Source organism: Chaetodon trifascialis, chromosome 6, assembly GCF_039877785.1.
Source record: "Chaetodon trifascialis isolate fChaTrf1 chromosome 6, fChaTrf1.hap1, whole genome shotgun sequence".
Lineage (NCBI taxonomy): Eukaryota > Metazoa > Chordata > Actinopteri > Chaetodontiformes > Chaetodontidae > Chaetodon > Chaetodon trifascialis.
In genome coordinates this window covers 2,627,282-2,645,995 of record NC_092061.1, presented here as the reverse complement: position 1 = coordinate 2,645,995, position 18,714 = coordinate 2,627,282, and the positions used below count along the sequence as shown (strand labels likewise).

The 18,714-nt window shown below is 47.9% G+C and overlaps 1 protein-coding gene across 1 annotated transcript in view; it reads right to left on the bottom strand.

Moving 5' to 3' along the window:
• The window catches only part of LOC139333108 (transmembrane protein 132C), a 123,317-nt gene that overhangs the window by 18,332 nt on the left and 86,271 nt on the right, over positions 1-18,714 (bottom strand). Inside the window, exons 4-5 of the mRNA XM_070965386.1 lie at positions 15,837-16,023; positions 812-955 (exon numbers count right to left, since the gene is read on the bottom strand). Coding sequence (XP_070821487.1) covers positions 812-955; positions 15,837-16,023 — 331 coding nt within the window. The remainder of the gene's footprint in view (positions 1-811; positions 956-15,836; positions 16,024-18,714) is intronic.

Genomic DNA, 18,714 nt, shown 5'->3' with positions numbered 1-18,714 from the left:
GTCGCTGCATATCAAACACACACTTTCATGTTGTTTGCTGCTGTTTGTTTATCCTTTCTGGAGGATTTATATAGATGTGCTAAACATAGAAAATCTTCTCATCTATCCTTCACATAAGCTTTAATGCATTGTCTGTAAGGCGTCACAGCTCCTGAGCTGCATGAGTGTCAGTCACTGAGCGCTCGTTTGTTAATTCACTTTGATTTGATATTAACTGAGAGCTGCTGTGCTGAGCTGCTCTGATAACCAGGACGGACTCTTCTGTAAACAGACAACACTGATTCTAAATGAGTCATTTATTGGTATATTCATATAGAAATGTATGGATATTTAATTAATATGAATAGAATAAAAATGGGTCTACAAGGATCACTGACTTAACTGCACTGACATGATGGAAGAGGTCGCTGAAAACATCAGCAAAAATGGACTTGAAGTCAATCGAAGGCATGTTTTAGTCAGAGAAGCAATAAAACCGCAAATTTGCACCGAATTTTCAGAGAGAAAATGCAAATAAACACGCATTTTCATCCACCATCATAATGCAAATATTAGGAGTCGGACGCATCGAGATAAAAACCTGGTGGAGCCAATTTTCCAGCCGGGCGCCATCATGGCACCACAGAAGAAGAGAACGCAGCGAGATGACGTCATGAGAAGAGCGCCAGGCAACAAGACGTAAATCTGACATTTCTGTTTGTTAAGAGTTCATCTGAGGAAGGTCAGAGCGTCCACACAGATCAGAGTTTCTCAGACTTTTCAGCACCTCCACCTGTCCTTAAGCACACATTAAAAACACACAATCACTCACCTTGACCACATCCTCGTCCGTGGAGCGGCACCTGACCGCCTCGGAGACGTCGATGACTGAGGCGTCTATTCCCACGGTCACCACCTTCACCGGCACGGCCACCGTCTTCCCAGTCAGCACGGCGGTGTTGAGGATCTCAGAGTCCTGCAGACAGAGAGGGAGAGAGATGAGCACAGAAGCACTGAAAATGACCTAAAGAGGCTTTGCACAATCGCTGCTCAATGAGGGATTATTGGGTAAATGAGCAGCACTGCTGGGCGGACGGTTAATGAGTGATGGCAGCTGGTGTGACAGCAGCTCAGAGAGCGTCTTTCTGTCATTTAAATTCCTCCGTCAGGTCCGCTGCTCATCTTCAGTCTCATCGGCTTTCTTTTAAAGAGGCAACATGCAGCGTTTGGTGCGCGTTGAACCTTTGAGTTTGTACGTTTCTAAATATGAAATTAAGTGCAGCTATGTGAGGGTTGTTTAATTATTGGGAAAGTAATTAGGAAAATACAAAACACTGAGGCGCTCCACTCACTGTGGTTGTTCCTGTTTTAATTTGAAGTTTTTTGCCTTCTTGGATTCGGCTTGTTTTACTTCCTGCCATCAGCGTGTCTGCCGCAGCGTCTCGCTCGCCGTGCAGCCGTTATCGCTTCCTCTGCGCTTCCTCTGCGCTTCCTCTGCGCTTCCTCTGCGCTTCCTCTGACCTCCGCCTGGTCTTGGATTTGATTCTCGTCTGACGCTCTGTGAGCTCGATGCTTTACTTTTGACTCTGGGACAGTTTTTGTTCTGCCGGCTCCTCGTCTGCTTTGTTTGTGCTGACTGCCTGTTTCTTTCACGACCTCGAGCGTTTAAGTAAACTGGGGAACTTTTTGGACTTCAGTCTCTTTGTGTGATCGCTGCTGCGTTTGAGTCCTTTTGAGTTCTGGCCTTCACAGGATCATTTGCCGCTCTGCTCACACACATCATCAGTAATGAAGCCGGGGTTGATCCAGCTTTTATTCATGTTGTCCTGGATCCGCAGCAGTTTGAAGGCTCTCTCTGCAGCCTCCGTGGCGGGTGTGATTGCCTTCCTTGTGCATGTGTAATTGCTCAGTGAGAGCGCTGCCAGCAGACGTCTCAAACTCTGCCTTTTACTGGAGGACACAGTGAACGCCGTCTCTACCTTCAGCCGTACGCTTGGCCTCTTTTCTCTCCCTCGAAGTTAACAGTAAGAACAGTGCTGCCCTACAACGTTAAGACAAAGGGTTCAAGACATTAAAGCAGTGAATTACCAGTGGTTGTGATGCCTCGATTTGACGTAACAAGCGCTGCCACAAAACTTCTAATGACTGAAATGCAGATAGTTTGCTGTGTGTTGGCCGACCTTCAAGGAAGGAGACCATTCGGTGTCCAGCTGTGCTCTGTCAGCTGTCTCACCCATTAAACAGCCTTATGCATGGACACAGAGGGATCAACTGAAGGCATTTCTGCTTTCCTGTGTGTCTTCTACAAATATCTATGTTAGGATCAATAAAAATATATTCAATTACAATTTAATACATGTAATATACATACATAAAGGCAGTTTAACCTCAATGAAACCACTTGAATTCCACTGCAGGCAAAAGCTAAGATGAACATGGTTAACAGCAGTTTATCTTAAAGTGACCAGACGTCCCGGTTTGAGAGTCCAGAGACTCGAGAAATATCCGTAAAACACTAAAATATTCACGTTTTCACACCAATTATACTGCTTGTTTTCAAAGCTGACACGCGTCTTAATATTCTGTCCCACTGATTTTTACCTAACCCAACATTAAAACATGAATAAAACACTGCACACCTGAACTCAGCACTGCTTTGTCTACGTGTGTGTGTCAGTCATTCAGTGTGTCACTGTCAATGCTGCTGCTAGCAGTGAGTCATTGGCACACCAGGCTGCGACGCCTGTGAAGGCACTGGAATAACTGTCCACCTGTCCTAATGAAAACACCTGTGACACATGCATGAACCTGTGGTACACTTAGGGGTCCTGGTCTGGGGGTTTGAAGATATGCTCACCCTACTTTAGTCGCTGCCTTGCAGGAATAATGAACTACCACGATGGCAGTTGGGCTAAGGTGAGTCATGGCTGCCTCACCAGGTAGCCTCCACCTCACACAGCTCTCCTGCTTCAGCTTTCAGTTGGCTGTGTGATGCATTTTGGCTTTGTAGGGCAGAATCATACAGTACATGAACTGGCTGAAACTGATGGTGAGACTTAACCCGCCAGGACTCTTTCAGGAACACTGTGTGTAAATTAGCAGTTAGCGGCTAATCAGCTTGAGGCTCTCTGTAAAAAGCAGCAATGCTGCGATCTGCCCTGGACTGTATTAGCGAGTGACCTCTGTGGTCTAGACAGCCCCGCTTCTTTAAGTTCAACGGCACAGCTTCATCACTCTGAACATAAATCCTAACCTTTCATTACACATACACACACGCACACACTGCGGCATTGTCACAGCAGATAATTGGGGCCAATTAAGATGAGTTTGAGTTAACTTTTGCTCTCTGAAGTCACCCGCGCACATTGGATTGTCTCTTCCGCTTATTCAGCCCAAAGAACTTGCACTTCAATTACACAGATTGCTATGGAACCACGGGCAGCACATTAAGCAGCTGCCATTGAGGTCAAAGTGTACTTCTAAATACTGGTGCTATACCACGAGCGCAGCCGTCTTGCTGTTGGGGAACTGAAATGACTTTAGCTAATTGTACGGCGTGACAAAAGTCTCTCATTGTAAGCTGTTTTCATTCTGCTTCGGGGATGGTCTTACACAAAAGCCCCGCTCACATTTCCCTCATTTCAATGGGCAGGAACCCCAAGACTCTGTTCTTTTCTCTTTCTTTATCGGCTGTATTGAAGTTTTGCAGCACTGAAGACACTTCACTGCTATTCTACTGAGGCGGTGACTGCTCTTTCTCTTCTAACAGAGAAAATCTGACTCCAGGGTGACGCCGGTGGAATAAAACGTCACGTTCATTTCGAATAATGTCGCTGAACCTGACAAGAGCAGACGGGGCCAACGCACAGGGCCTGACTTCCTGTCGCCACGTTCAGGTGGACGCCGCTGTAACCGGGACGCACATCCTGTTAGCTCGGATTCTGAAGGCTCTCCTCTGTGTTTGTGAGCTTGTGAATCGGCGCCGTTCAACAAGAGAAAAGGAGGATTAAGTTTGGTTGAAAGGAGCCCGGTCGTTTGTAAGCATCAATTACTGAGGCCGCTCAGCTTTGGAGTGAAATGATTATTAGTTGAGCCAAGAGATACCAATGAATCACACAAAAAAAACACTTAATCTTCAAATGGCTTTTCATTACAATTTTATAGACTGTGACAGTGTTATATAGCAATAAACCCCCCCTCCCTGTGCCGCTGACTTTGATTCAATTCCCCTTAAAATCGAGGGTTGCTGTAAATTAATTCCGCGTCTGCTGGGATTCCTCCATTTCCAGAGGGTCATCTATAATACATGATGGGGTAAATGGCTGGGACCCGGTGAAGGCGGAGGATAATGTTAGATTACAGCAGCTGGAGATGACCCAGCAGGTTGAGAGCGGCAGAGAGCAGGGCCTGGCAGTAATAAGCCACAGCGGGATCCTCCAGTGATGCATCAGTGGTCCACACTCAGACACAGACAGCACAATTAAACATCAAATGGAGGCCAGCGGTGCACATCAGCAGCCTTACTCTTACAGTGAGGGAAATCTGGGGCCTGTGAAGCTGGAAACGTGACCACATACAGCCTGAGATGCTTTTTAACCAGCGTTCTGCTGCTGCTTTGTTCTTCCAAAGCTTTATCTTAGAGCATCGAAAGGTGCACCATGCAGTGCTTTTAAGAGTGTCGCTGGAAGGACGTAAAGATGCTGTTGAACACCACGTTTTCATAGAAACTGCAGTGCAGACTGAGCTTGTTGCTAACGTCCCACATTTTTATCTGTTGTTTCAAGATTAACGCGGCAGTGACTCGTTAGGAGATAATCCATGAGCGACGGCGACGGTGTTGAAGCACAGCCCACCACGCAGAGTGCATTATTTATCAGCAGTGCGATGCTATGAATGGATTATTTCACTTATACAGCATCACTGACTTGTACGGGGGAGCTTATTGCATGTTCATCGGGGCAGTATGGAGAGCAGTCGCACTGCTTTTCCCAGGCCCAAATCAGCCCTTTAGGGCAGCAGAATGCCTTAAAGCTGGACGCTAACACATGATTTACGGCCCCTCGTAGGGCCCTCTTTGACATGGGTCCTCAGGATTATGTAATAATGTTAAATTAAGACCCCATCATTATGTGCTTTTCTTGGTGTATACAGAATTACTGAGCACCACGCAGAGGAAGAAGGATCCACAGCCTGAAGCACCTGCAGCCTGCAGCCTTCACCTGTGAGCGCTGAGGTCACAGTTAACCACCTCAGGAGGCCTCCCATGAAGCAGAGGCAAAAACCAGCACTGATCAGAGCACGTTTACGTGAACCAAGCTCAGTTTGTCTCATCGTCCTGTCCTTCACGTCCCTGCACCCCCGCGCTGACATGCATGCATAAGGAGGCAGATAATACTCATGTACAAATGCACTTCCTGTAAGTTTCTCTGCATACTGCAGAGCTTTGCCGTTCAACTGATTCCCAACTGTTGATGCCTGTGTTTGCGCTTTAGCTACGAGCCAATCTGGGCCTTCAAGTCTCACAGACAGGAGTCTTTTTGCTCAATAATCTGTGAGAGAACTGCCTGTCTGCTTTATCAGGGATCTCTCTGTTAGCATTCAGCACGCCGCTGTGGCTGGTAATGTGCTCTGGGCCGTAATTTCTGCCTGTGTCTCGCTTGGATCTGAAAATAAGTGAGATTTATGGTGTCAGCCTGAGTGACACCGGCAGCATGAGAAGTAGCGAAGCTGCCCGTCCTGGAGTTGCGATTAGCCTCTGCTGCTGCCCTGCGCTAACACATCCACATTCTGACCCGACACCGCGGCTCCGGCAACAAATGAACAGGTCAAGCACAGTGTTGAGTTGGGGATCTGAGGGCTTGCATTATTCATGGGGCAGCAGAGAGGAGAAGGTGGTAAACAGTGTATACACTTAGTGTGTACACCTATTCGTGTCAGGCCGGCATTGTTGAGGCTGAGCTAAAGCCAGGAGCATCCAAATAAACCCAAACGCGCAAGTCGAGGCAGTAAAAACCCGAGAAGCCATGACACCTAATCTGGTGCTTTTACCGCCGTAATTGATGACTTATCACTGCACACGAGCCTCTTTATGATCTTTCATGTCATTTCAAGAGCAAATGCATAAAGAAGGGGCAGCGAAGTATGCCAATAGTCAACTAACCTATGGTAAATGAATATTCATAGTTCTGATAAACATTTTCATCTCTGGGTGATAAACTGTGCGTACGTGTGAGGAAAGTGAAATGGGAGCAGGGGGACAGTGAATTATCTGCTGTAGACATTAAATGCCACTCAGACAGTGTCCTGAAGCTATTAAGCAGACTAAAAGAGACATGTCCTTTCATCAGCTCCTCTCTCCACATTGTGCAATGCTCAATGTGGCACTTCCTCTCTTCTATTCCAGTGGGCGTTTAATTGGCTAGAAGCGAGAAACATGGAGGAGAGTGGGAATAAAGGCCTTGGTAGCACCATGCAGAGCGATACATCACCGCATGACAGCACATTGAAGTGGTGGGATGGTTGTGAAGCCAACACACTGCCTTTTAATGAGGGTCTCTCTCTTGATCCCTTCTCTTCCAATTCTTGCTCCTCCAAGAATGAGCCAGTTCCTCCCTTGTCTTCCCTTTTCCCTCTTCCTCGTCTCTTCCCCGCTGACTGGATGAAGGCGGCTGCGGTGCGTGGCGCACACAGCCCCCTCTCCAGCGGGTGCCCTTTCTGAGGTACACGCCGGTCAGAGATCTGATCTGCTCATTACTGCTGGCTGTGGCTGATTTACTTGATGGCTGCTATGATAGTGGACCTGCTCCAGGAAGTGTCGGCTTAAAAGGGGAGGTGGCGGGAGATCGCGGCGAGGGTCAGGTGGACGGGACGAACTGGTGCCACTTCAGCAGGTACCTCATTAAAAAATTAAGAGACCTTATAGAAAGGGCACTTTATTCCCTGTCACAGAGGTGCCAATATGAGAATGAGCTGAATTGCTGCTGGGCGCTGTAATGGGGGGGTGGAGATATGTGGTCACACCTAAATCACGCCCGCCCGTAGCTGCCAGCACTTCCTCATGGCATGCTGATTGGTCCAAACCACTCAAGTGCATAACCTGAGCCTGGCGAGATGGATTCTCGCTTGTGTGATCTCATGAGAATCCAGGTAACTCTAAAGCTCGTTAACACGTTACACCTCGTGTCTCTGATTGATAAAAAGTTCTGGTTTTTGGGGGTTTGCTTGGTGCACCTATCCAAGAAGCAGCAGCAAATAATCCCCCCATACAACCACGATGTGTTAGCCAGCTAGCTCTCTCCAAATGCTTCCAGACTTTAAGCAAGCTAAGCTGAGTGTCTCCTGGTTGTAGGTTCTTATTTACCAGACAGACATGAAAACGGTATCAAAGAAAGAAAATAAGCATATTTTCCAAAATGTCAAACTCTTCCTTTAAGGAGGGATTAGTTCTCCCACAGAATCCTCGTTGCTGCTCAGACTCTTTGAGGCCCCTGAGAGAACAGAGCCTTTCCACCAAAACAGAAATGTCTTACCACTTGCTTTCAGTGTTCAATGCCTTGACGCTCTCTAAGTGTCTCTGAAATGAAAGAATAAAGCTTTTTGCTTCTGAATGTCTGACCTGAATTTTACTTTTGATGACCGAGCCGGCGCCGTAAGACGGAGAACATCAGAGGACGGGATGATTAGCATTGATCCAGGACCCGAATGTGCTGCATCAACCTGAACTGAAGCTCGTGGTGGAATGATTAATGTTGTATTGTTGCCCTCGCAAACTTCAAACGAAGGGCGACCAATGACACGTCGAGACCTCCCTCTTCTTCGTCGGGGCTGCTTGGCCAGTTGTGCGAGAGGATTCACATGACACCTCATGGACGGTATTGATGTTTTAGTCAGAGCGAATCGCTCTCAGCTGTAAATTATTTATGATTGCACATGATTTACGAGTAAACTTTGACTGTGGGGAACTGTCACTGTGACACTGCTGACGGGACAAATCCCCCCATAAATATTAATCACTTTATGAACTGTCCCTGATCCCTCAGTCAACATGGGTTGTTGACAATATATTTCATTTTCCATAATGCAAAGAGATTTTATCAAAGGGTCTCTCTTAAATCTTATCGAGCGTAAATATTTTACTTTCACAGGAGACATACAGGACGTAAAGGAAGACATTTCCTGCGAGCCAGTCGGCCTATGAGCTGCAGTTATGGTGCTGTGTGCTGCACCTATGAATCCTCAGGGCATCTGTTGTAAACACGCCTGTCCATAACATGAGTCCATTAACAAAGAGCTTATTAGTGTCTGCACTTTCAAAATAAAGTTAGGAATTATTGGACTGGTGCTGGAGGGACAGAGACGCCCTCTACGGCTCAGACGCCATGAACTGAACCTCGTGCTGTGGAAAGGAGCTGTGAATAAAACATGGCTGGAGGTGGAAGTACAATATTTTAAGTTTATAGGACGAATCCCCTGCTATTCTCATGAATACAATACCTGTAATACATCTGGATCAATGGGTCAGGAGGGAGGAGCTGGCGTCCCTGGTGAATCTCAAACAGCCAGACTCTGGAAGAACCAAGGTCAGACGCCAGGGACACAACCAGCCCTGCGCTCACCTGGAGATGAGTGAGCGAGCTGCAGGGGCTCGGGGAGGGGGGCCGGCAGCCGCTTTGACTGATGCTGGCTCTGATACAGCGACGTCTCACTGGAGCCCCTGCTGTTTGCCCATTGAGCCGGGGCCCGGAGGCCAGAAGCCAAGGAAACAACCCTGCCCGCGCCAGTCTGCTCAATTTCAGCCCGATATCTATTACAGTCGGACGATCGATGAAGAGTTCTTCACCAACAGCCAACCATGCCTGTGGGAGATGACCTCCTGATCTCTGTCTGATTTCTTCACCCGGCTCTGATCGAGATCCATACTGCCAGCTTAGCTTGGCTTAGCTTGGCTTAGCTGCCCTCTGGACACGGACCTCTCTCTGCAGGCACAAAGGTCAGCTCCACTGTAGAGTCCATTACCGCTGAAAAATACACACATTCCTCTCAAACCTCGGCGGGCCGGGATTAAAGCCGGAGCGAACAGAACTGGGTCAGAACGTGGGAAGTGAACAATTACAGGGAGATGTGAGATATGGACATTTACCCATCTGTCAGTCTGCATCCTGCCCTTCGCTTCATCCCTCCATCTTTCGCCTCGCAGTACAAACGAGTTCCAGCAGAACTGACGGGTTTGAGGGAACGGAGAGGGCTGCAGTGACGGGGATGAAGGTTCACAGCATTCAATTAGAGCCACTAGAACATAAGTGGTTCCAAAGGGTGCAGGTCTAAAGCATTTTCTGTAGGCACACAGAATAAACTTTACACGAGTGCAGTGTTTACTGCATGAATCACGGACGCATTGCATCATCTTGGGAGAACTGCCACGGCGAAGTAAACAAGTAATGTGACCTCACGGCTGGAGGAGCTTTCTTTACGGTGACTGATAATTCTCTGATGTCACCGTAATGAGCGAGCACCGGGACGCATTCATCTACAGCTCGAGCCGCGTGCCGCACACACACAAAGAGAGGTCGTGTGAGTGTCAGTTTGAAAGGTCGCGAAGCCGTCCCCCTCGCTTTCAGCCTTTCCATTACAAAAGCTTTTCAGTGTACAGTCTTCCTGAGTGACTCTGGAAGAATCTACCATTAAACCCCTGTGTATCACCCACTCACTCTCACTTCCTACTGTACATGCAGGAGTGTCAGTCCTTCAAAGTACCTTTTATGGAGCGCGGAAAATGTTAAGCCAAGGACTCGATGGCGCTCTGGATTAGGTGACCATTTGTCACAATCTGTTGTCCCATTTCGTATTACATGTAGTGCGCCACACGTGAATACTGCAGCAGCCTCAATTAGTGCTACCACTTCATCATCAGCCTCTAAGCTGCAGTACATGCTAATGGATTGCTCGCTTGGGGTCCATCCATCAGCCCCTTATTGTAAACTGTGTGACTCATGCGAGGTGAAAACAGTGCTGTTTTATTCTGTTCCACTAAAACACTGGAGGCATGCAACAGAGACTCAGCACTAGTGGAACAGAGTGCTGAGGTTATTAGATGAAATAAGGTGCTTTCAAGTAAGGTGTATAGCACATCCTCTTTTGATAAACAGCTTGCATGATATTAGCGGCGCCCCTGCAGCGGCTCTGCGGGATTAGCTGGCATACAGATGCTTCTGTCTGTATGTCTAACTATGCGTTTGATGAATGGTCAGTCAGATTTCACCTGCCCGGCAGAGAAGATGCACATTGGACGGAGGGAATGAAATCGAAAGGAGTAAAATGAAACATTCATCGGAGGATGTTGATAGATGGCTTTATCATGTGAGTGCAGAAGTGGCCAGAGAAGGCCAGGGTGATGATGTATTGTTTAACGATATATGGGAGCCGCACGTGAATACAAACGGCTGCTTTCATTTCTCCTCATCTCTATGCCCGCGAAGCGAGCACAGTGTGGTGTCTCAGCCGGAACGGGAAGACTGATGAGTCCAGATATGATGTATGCCCTGTCCTCCTGCTCCCTCTCCATCACCAGGCATCCACAGCATGGGTAATGATGATGAGGGCAGCCCGGACAGGAGCGCATTACTCCGCCATGCTAAAAGATAATGGACCAGCCTCCTACTGCGCAGGGGAATCTGCTCAGGCATCCAATTACTGCCTTTAAGATCCATCTCAACATGACCCAAAAAAACACACAGCTCCTTCACACTTTAAGGGAAACGGAGGATGCCGACAGGAGGAGGCGGGGGGTGACGAGGGAGGCAATTAATCTACATTGTTAATATATTAATGTATGTTTGTCTGCGGGGAGCAGAGGAATATAGGAGGAGAAAACTGGTAAAGACAAGACGAGGCAGGACAGGCGAGTGGCGTTGCAGCCGGCAGGAAGAGTTCTGAGGCGTTTCCTCGCTCTGAACTGAGTCAAACTTTTGAGTACTCTTTTCATTTTCTGCTTTTGAAATAATTGCTGCATTTGCAGAACTCCTGCTCGGTGGTTTGAAATCGGTGACAAAGCGGCGAGCGGCGCTCTGAGCCCTCCCGGTGCAGGTGGGTCTGTGACAACACACGGGCCTCTTCAAAGGGAGCAGAAAAAGAGAGCTCATCTTTCAAAACCACGTCGCCGCTCTCCCAGAGGTGTCACCCGTGGCAGAGCCCATCGCTTGGCTGGGAAAAAGCAATAAAAAGACCTTTTTATAATAATCAATTCCAGCAAGGGCGCAGTAATTTAGGACACGCCGTAAACGGGCACGGGTCTGAGCAGTCGCTGAGGTAACAGGCCGTAAATGTGATCAAACCCTAAATAAGCTCCCCATCACTGATGGTCATTAGCTTTATTATATTACAACCTTCGGAGACATGGTCAGTTACGGACCCTCGTTCAGTTTATGAGATTATTTCTGGTCAAAACACAATTACAGCAGCGTTTCCGTCACGCAAAAATACAGTCTGGCTTATTAGACTAATTAGTGCTAATTACAGATGAAAGGACCTTCCAAAGCAAAAGCACAGACTTGTTGTGTCAACAGAAGCCTTCAGCGCGCTCTGTGAAGTCTTCCTCTCGACTCCGTTAAAAAGACTTCGCCGTGCGCCTCCGCTGCCTCTGAACGTCTGCTTTCTCCTCTGCTCTCCGTCTCTTTTTCCGGGCTGAACATTTGATCTGCTGTCCACATCACTACGAGACGACGCTAACGATGACAGGCCACGTTACGAAGGGCCTTTGGCCGTCTTCACTGTAGCTAATTGCGAAGGCAGTGAGACAATCATATTTCTTTCAAAGCTGCATTAATCGATATGTTTGGATATTAACACTGTCTGTGACGGAGTGATGCTAATGCTGCTGATCCCACCGAGGATCCACGCCGCAGACTGCAGCCCCCGCTGCCGGCTCATTACTTTGGCTCTCAGAGACCCAGATGTTTGTTCTCAGGAGTTTGGGGATGAAACAAGAGGCCAAAGCAGGAATACCAACCTCGCCTCGGACCAGCGGTGAGAAAGAAGACTCTGACGGGAAGTCAATGCTGCTCTGCTCCTGCTGGCCGAAAGTAACGCTTCAAGCTTGCCAACAGGGATAAATTGACATATCACAGATCAGCTCGTGAAAACTGCCTTACCGCAAGTCTGAGACATTTCCACAGCATTTAAACATCCCCGCTCTGACAATCTGCACTATGAGGCTGTAATTTCCAGCAGGAATCGGGGGAGGGGACATGTCACACAGCAGCTTTTTAAGCTAGTTCAAGTTTTAAGCTACACGGCTGCCTTGTGACTTAAAAACCTTCAGCACTTGCGTCCAAAGCCAACACATGAAGATGCTTTTCCTTCTGTAAGGCTTACCGATGTGAACCTCAGAGCAGTGGAATCATATTACGGTCAGTCAGTTTTTTTCCCACTGTGCATCTGGAGAAAACCAGAGGATGATTACAGCAGCAGTCTGGAGCTGAAATAGCAAAAACATGATGCTGGATCTGGACTGCTGCGGGCAGACGTCGCTGACTTATTAGCTCTGACCTCGACTCTGCGTGGCTCCCTAACGATATTCCCACATTGCAGGATTAAAGTGGCCCCTTAAAGAAACTCAGCATTTGTTTCATGTCAGCACACATGTGATTATCATATGTTCTGTCCACCCACATTTCATATTTCATGTCTCTGCTGCATTTCCTTCGCCGCCGCTCTGTTACAGGGGCTGCAGAAACCTGTTTTCCATCGGAATCACTGAGTCTGTTTTCCCCTCGGTGGAGGCAATGTGGTGATGGGGATGTGTGTGTGTGTGTGTGTGTGTGTGTGTGTGTGTGTGTGTGTGTGCCTGCGTGTGTGTGTGTGCGAGGGTTTGACAGCCCTGCTCTTACATTACCTTACTTCCTCTTTTCTACCAGTGTAGCGGGGGAAGGGAGAGGAACTTATCTGTGGGCCTTTCATGCCACAGTGATCCCAAGTAATCTAATTCAGCCTTCCTCTTTCTCGCTTGTGTGCTCCTCTCATATTGGTGCATGCAGATTGTAAAAGCCTCATGTGCATGTGTGTCTGTGTGTGTGCGCGCAGGAGAGAGGGGAGAGGAAAGGGGGACAGAGGAAGACAGAGTTAATGAGTTCTGAATGTGTCTGCATGCATAAGTATTTGTGTTGTGTGTGAAGTGGCGTGGAGTGGCTGGAGACGCTGTGCACCTTGGGAAGCCGTCTGTGCAGGAGAGGCACTTGCAGGAAAATTAAGTAGAAAAGCGAGGAGGGCGCTTCACGACGGAGCAAAATAAAACGAAATAAAGTCGTCCCCATCAGCCTGTTTTCCATACGAGGCAGATGATGAAAACGTTTGAAATGCTCGTATCAAAGGTGAACGCTGATCGCTGAACTTTATCCTTTTCAGTACACTGTGTACACACACTGCCTGACATGACAGCAGCCGCTTCACCGACTCCCTGACAGGCCTCCGAACAGAAAGGCAAATCAAGGTACGGGAAAGGGGAAATCAAGCCTTTCTGCACACACACGCACACACGTCCATCACATTATGAGACTTCCACTCATTTCCTGGAGACTTTCTCTCACCATTACCACAGCAGCTACTTAACCCCACCCCCCACCCCCCCACCCCCCCACCCCCCCACCCCCCCCATCCAAACCAAACCTTACCCAAAGTCTTCACCCTTAAATGTAATGATTTATGTTATGGGGACTTGGATTTTGTCCCCAGAAGGAAGGTGAGTCCACACAATGTGACTCTGTAAAGAGAGTTATGTCCCCATGGCATCAGACAGACAGACAGACAGACAGACAGACAGACAGACAGACAGACAGACACACACACACACACACACACACACACACACACACACACACACACACACACACACGCAGCACATCATCTGTTTTAGTACACATGAAACACTATTCATCTTGGCTCCTGGGAGGCTCCTGCCTAAATTATCCTGTCCCTAATTGATTTAGCCAAGTTTAGCAAATAATGTAATATCAGGTTAATTGAGATGGATATTTGCCACCGTGAAAAGAAAAGTTAGATGATTTATAGAGAGCTGTGAAATCCTTCTATGTCAAAGCAGCTGAATATTCAGCAGCTTCAGAACTGATGGATGAGTGCATGTGAGATCTTACAAAAGCATGTTGTGCACAACAGCCGAATCAAATCAGCCGTGGAAAGACTTCACTTAAAATATGTTTGTCGTTCAACAGGCAACAGCAAATTATTTTTATGAGCAGAAATGATCATGCAAATCATCTTCGCAGTCAGTGGAAGATGTGGGAGCACACTGTATATTCCTGGAGAAAAAGGCGAGCAGGCTGTTGGTACATCAGTGACACGACGTGAGAAAGGGAAGTCGAACAATGCCGCAGCATTAAACACACAGCTCGAATTATCCTGAGACTGGATCAGTGGGTGAGGATGCGCCGCATTCCTCTGAATCCAGGAACAGCCACCCACGCGCATCTATCATCTACACAGCCATGGGCAATACTTAGAGAATAACATTGACACAACAGTCAGGTATGTATCATGCAGATCAGAAGCACCGAAATAGAAATGAATGCGTTTTTGTCTTAGTAATCAGCGCTGATGTGACAGCACGTCTTTCTCTTTAGGCGACACAACTGATGTCGCTCGTTCTTCCACCTGAGCCTTCCTGGTCTAAATCAGACGCGGTGCTCTCCGGGCCGCCGAAGAGCTGCAGAGATGCGTGAAGCGCTCTGTGTGAAGTTCTATAGGGGGAGCTTTGCTTAATCTACACAACAGAGTACCTGCGCCTCGCTGAGGGAGACAGACAGCTCCAGGCTCGCCCTCAGGCCACAGCCACAATCGAGACCCCATCTGACACCTGCTGGGAGCTACAGATGCTCACTTCCTGCCCCGCTAAAAACACTCTGCGGGCACAGGCCCACATTACAGCACCGCCTTATCTGTGGAAGCAGCATCGATGGAAGAAGCACTGAGACCCTTTGAGCTCAAGCAGGAACACAAGCCGGCTTTTAAGAAGCGGGGACGCCGTGTGAGCAGTGAAGGAAACAGACTTTCAAACGGCCTGTTTACAGGCGACGGATCTGAAGCGTTCCCAAACACAGCTGCTAACACACGTCAGATTTATTCCTCATCACCTTCTCTTATTACAGGTGAACTAGCACGTTTGCAGCACAGTGATGGTCAAGGTGGGATTCAGTCCTTTCAGCTCCACACACACCTCAGGCATACATGCGCGGGCAGACAGGTGTAGGACCAGCATGCACTGGGGTCTGTTGTTTTTCTGTACAGTATTTTAAGACACAGTATTTTATAAACTCATAATATTTAGTAAAATCCTAATCTGAAAAAGTTAATAAATAGTACGTATAGCTGACAGATTTATCAGAAAAGCAACATTTCTGTCTGAAATGGAGTATCAGAAAATCATAATACTCAGATAAAGAACAAGTACCCCAAAGTTGTACTTATGTGCAAGATTTGCATATATGTACTTAGTTACCTTCCACCACCGCCACCTGATGGCTCTGTTAGTGTCTGTGTGAGTACATTGTGAATAGAAATAATGGGACGGCAGTATTTAAACATCAGGGAACTTTTACATCCTCCTTTCTAAACGTGTTTTTTGTTGCTAAACACTTCACTGACTGTCTGCATGAAACATGTGACCACATGAATACGTCCATATTTCTCCTTCTGGCTGCCATCAGTCATGTTAAAAGGTGAGAGCGTTTCATTCATGTGCTGAAAGACAACATAACGCGTGCTGCTTCACAGATTCAGAGGTCTGAATGAACATTCATTCACAGCCGTCTCTTCACGCGTGGCGCCGAGCCGGAAGCGGCATCACTCACCATGGACAGCGGCACGATGCCTGCAAGGTCCTCCTGCGCCAGCCGGATCTCCGTCTCGGCCTCTTGTGTGGCAGCGCGACCGGCCGGGTACTCCACCTGCCAGGCCATCCAGCGGCTACCCAGCAGCTCTGGAAAGCTTTCCATTTTCAGATCCACCTGGAGCACCCTCTGAACTCCCATCTCAGGCCTGCCAGAGCAAAACAGAGAGTCAGCGAGTGGTTAGGAGGATGGCTGAGCGAGAAAAAGAAGAAGTGCGTGTGTTCATGTGAGCTCATTCAACCTGCTGTCTGCTCTAATGATGACAAGCGGTAAAGGCTGATGAACGTCTCTGCGGCTGAAATCTCTGACATTTTACCAACTGAGATTCTTCAAAATGTCAAGTCCCTTTGTGTTTGACTCACTGGTCAAGACTCTGCTTTTTGGAAAAACGTCGCTCCCACTCTCCTCATTCTTCTCACCCTTTTCCACAGGTGATGTGCACTGTAAACACAACCTGTAATCTCACGGCTGCACCTCAGAGCAGCTCCACCAGGCATCGCCCCCGCTAAGGCGAGGATGGCCGGGTTTGTCACCCGCTGCCCTTGTTTGCCGTAGCAGAGTGTAAATATACGGCATGCTTTGGCACAATCTACGGCGGGCCTGAATTAAGTCAGACAAATGGAGAGCGTTGATAATAAAATTTCCCGTGCCGCCATAAGTCTCTGGTGCTCAGAGTTTAAATATAGCTCGGAGGCAGGAAAGGTCAGCTTTACACGGGAGCCGGAGGAGATGGGAAATGGCACAAGATCTGTTAGCCACGTCTTGCGTGTCAAATGGCAGGACTCAGGGCCAATAAATTTCATGCATGGTCTCTGTGGCACACCGGCACAAAGCAGCATCTTGTAATTTGAACATGGTGAGGGGGAGAGACAGAGAGGAGGAGGAGGGATGAATAAATCCACAGGGTGCTTTGTTTGGAGAGGAGGACGCATGCACATAGAGCCAGGCCGTCCTCTCCACGCAGGTCGACTTCTACGACCCGTATGTACACTCAGAGCTCAGCCACTAGTGGCCGCAGCGATCGTGACGTCAAGTGACGTCGTATAAAGAGCAAGAAAGTCCACATGTGGAGGAAGACGAGGATGAGGAAGAGTCAAACAAACACTTTCATCCAGGAGACAGCTGCTGGCGAGAAACCGAAACGTACTTAAAGGTCCGGGATTCAGTGGCATCTAGTGGTGAGTTTGCAGATTGCAGCATTTCCGACGTTGGCTGCTAAAAACGTGGAAAACACAAAAGCTGCTCTCTGGAGTCAGTGTTTGTTTTGTTCATTCTGGGCTACTGTAGAAACATGGCGGTGCAACATGGCAGACGCTGTGGAAAAGAGCCTGCTAACGACCCTGCTAACGAAAACACAAGCATTCTTATTTTAACTATGAAAACATACAGACAGATCTGCCTACATCCTAGTTATGTACGTAACTAACGTACTTATTCTATCTGTGATGGAGGGGACTGAAGCAGAGCGAGGAAGAAGCCAAATGTCAAGCAAACGAACCACTGTCAAGTAAAGAGATGATACATGTGTGATACATCTTGGAAAGACAACAGAGCAAATGTATAACACGTTAAATTATGAATATGGGACTAAAAACAGTAAAACGATAAATAATAGAAAACTTTCACATTGGCCTGACACTGTTTCCACATCACTCTCAGATTATTCGGTTTCACTGTGAGAGAATGGAAGATTTGTTGCACAGCAGAGCACAACAACCCAATTTTTACATCCAACAGAGGTGTGTATAAATAATTAAGATGACAACCAAATAACTAGTGTCACATTTCATAGCGGCGTACCAATCAGAGCGCAGAGCCACTGAAGGAATAGCACCACATCACGGAGTTACATAACTGTCCCACAACGCCGTGGACGGAGACAGACGCTGATCTCTGCCTGCAGACCGGTAAAGCCACAAGCTTTATCAGACAAAGTCAACAGACGAGCGACCGGACATCCACGGATAAACCTCCGCAGCCACCGAGCGCCGCAGAGTCAGACGGCAGCCCCAGTGGCCTACTTTCGGCAGCGCAGGCAGACCTGCTGCAGAAAGGTTGCTCTGACAAACATCACACGCTTTATGTAGGCAACGAGACTGACAGGGGAAAGAACGAAAGCGACTGCACGGCAGAAGGTTTGGTTTTACTGTACACACACCAGCGAGCGCAGGAGCTGCACTCCCACCTCACAGCATTAAAGGGCCTGCAGAAAGAACTGCGAAAGTTGACTGTTAAGAGCTTTTTTCCCTTCAGAGATGTAAAATATTTCCCTCCTCACATGATCCACTTGGCAGAGTTTAACAGCAGCTGTCAATGCTGTGAATTTCATGAGGTTTTAATAATTCCTCCTACAACAAAAACGCCAACAAAACATTGAGGTTATAGGGTTTGTACAGCGCAGAGTAGAAACGCTCCTTCCTCTTCCTCTTCATCCGAACATGCAAACATGCTGCTAATTCTGCGTTTCGTGACTTCAGAGGACCTGAAGCTGGTAGAGCGCACAGCACGTCTCCGGGCTGAGTCCTGACCGCCGAGGCCCGGGCTCTCTGCTGCATGTCGTCCCCTCTCTCACTGTCCCCTGCCTTTCCTGTCTCTCTCCAGCTGTCACTGTCTAAATAAATAAAGCAGAAATGCAAAAAAGAAAAAAAAAAGAGCTGAAAAGATGACAGCAGTGTAAAAACGAGGACAAATGAAAGGAAGAGAAGGAGTAGAAGAGAAAAGCTGAAATACAAAATGTGAGGGTGAGGACGGAAACGAAGGACCTGCAGTCTGCGGAGGACATGGACAGTGGAGGACAGGGAGAGTGGAGCACGGGGAGAGTAACGAACATGGACAGTGG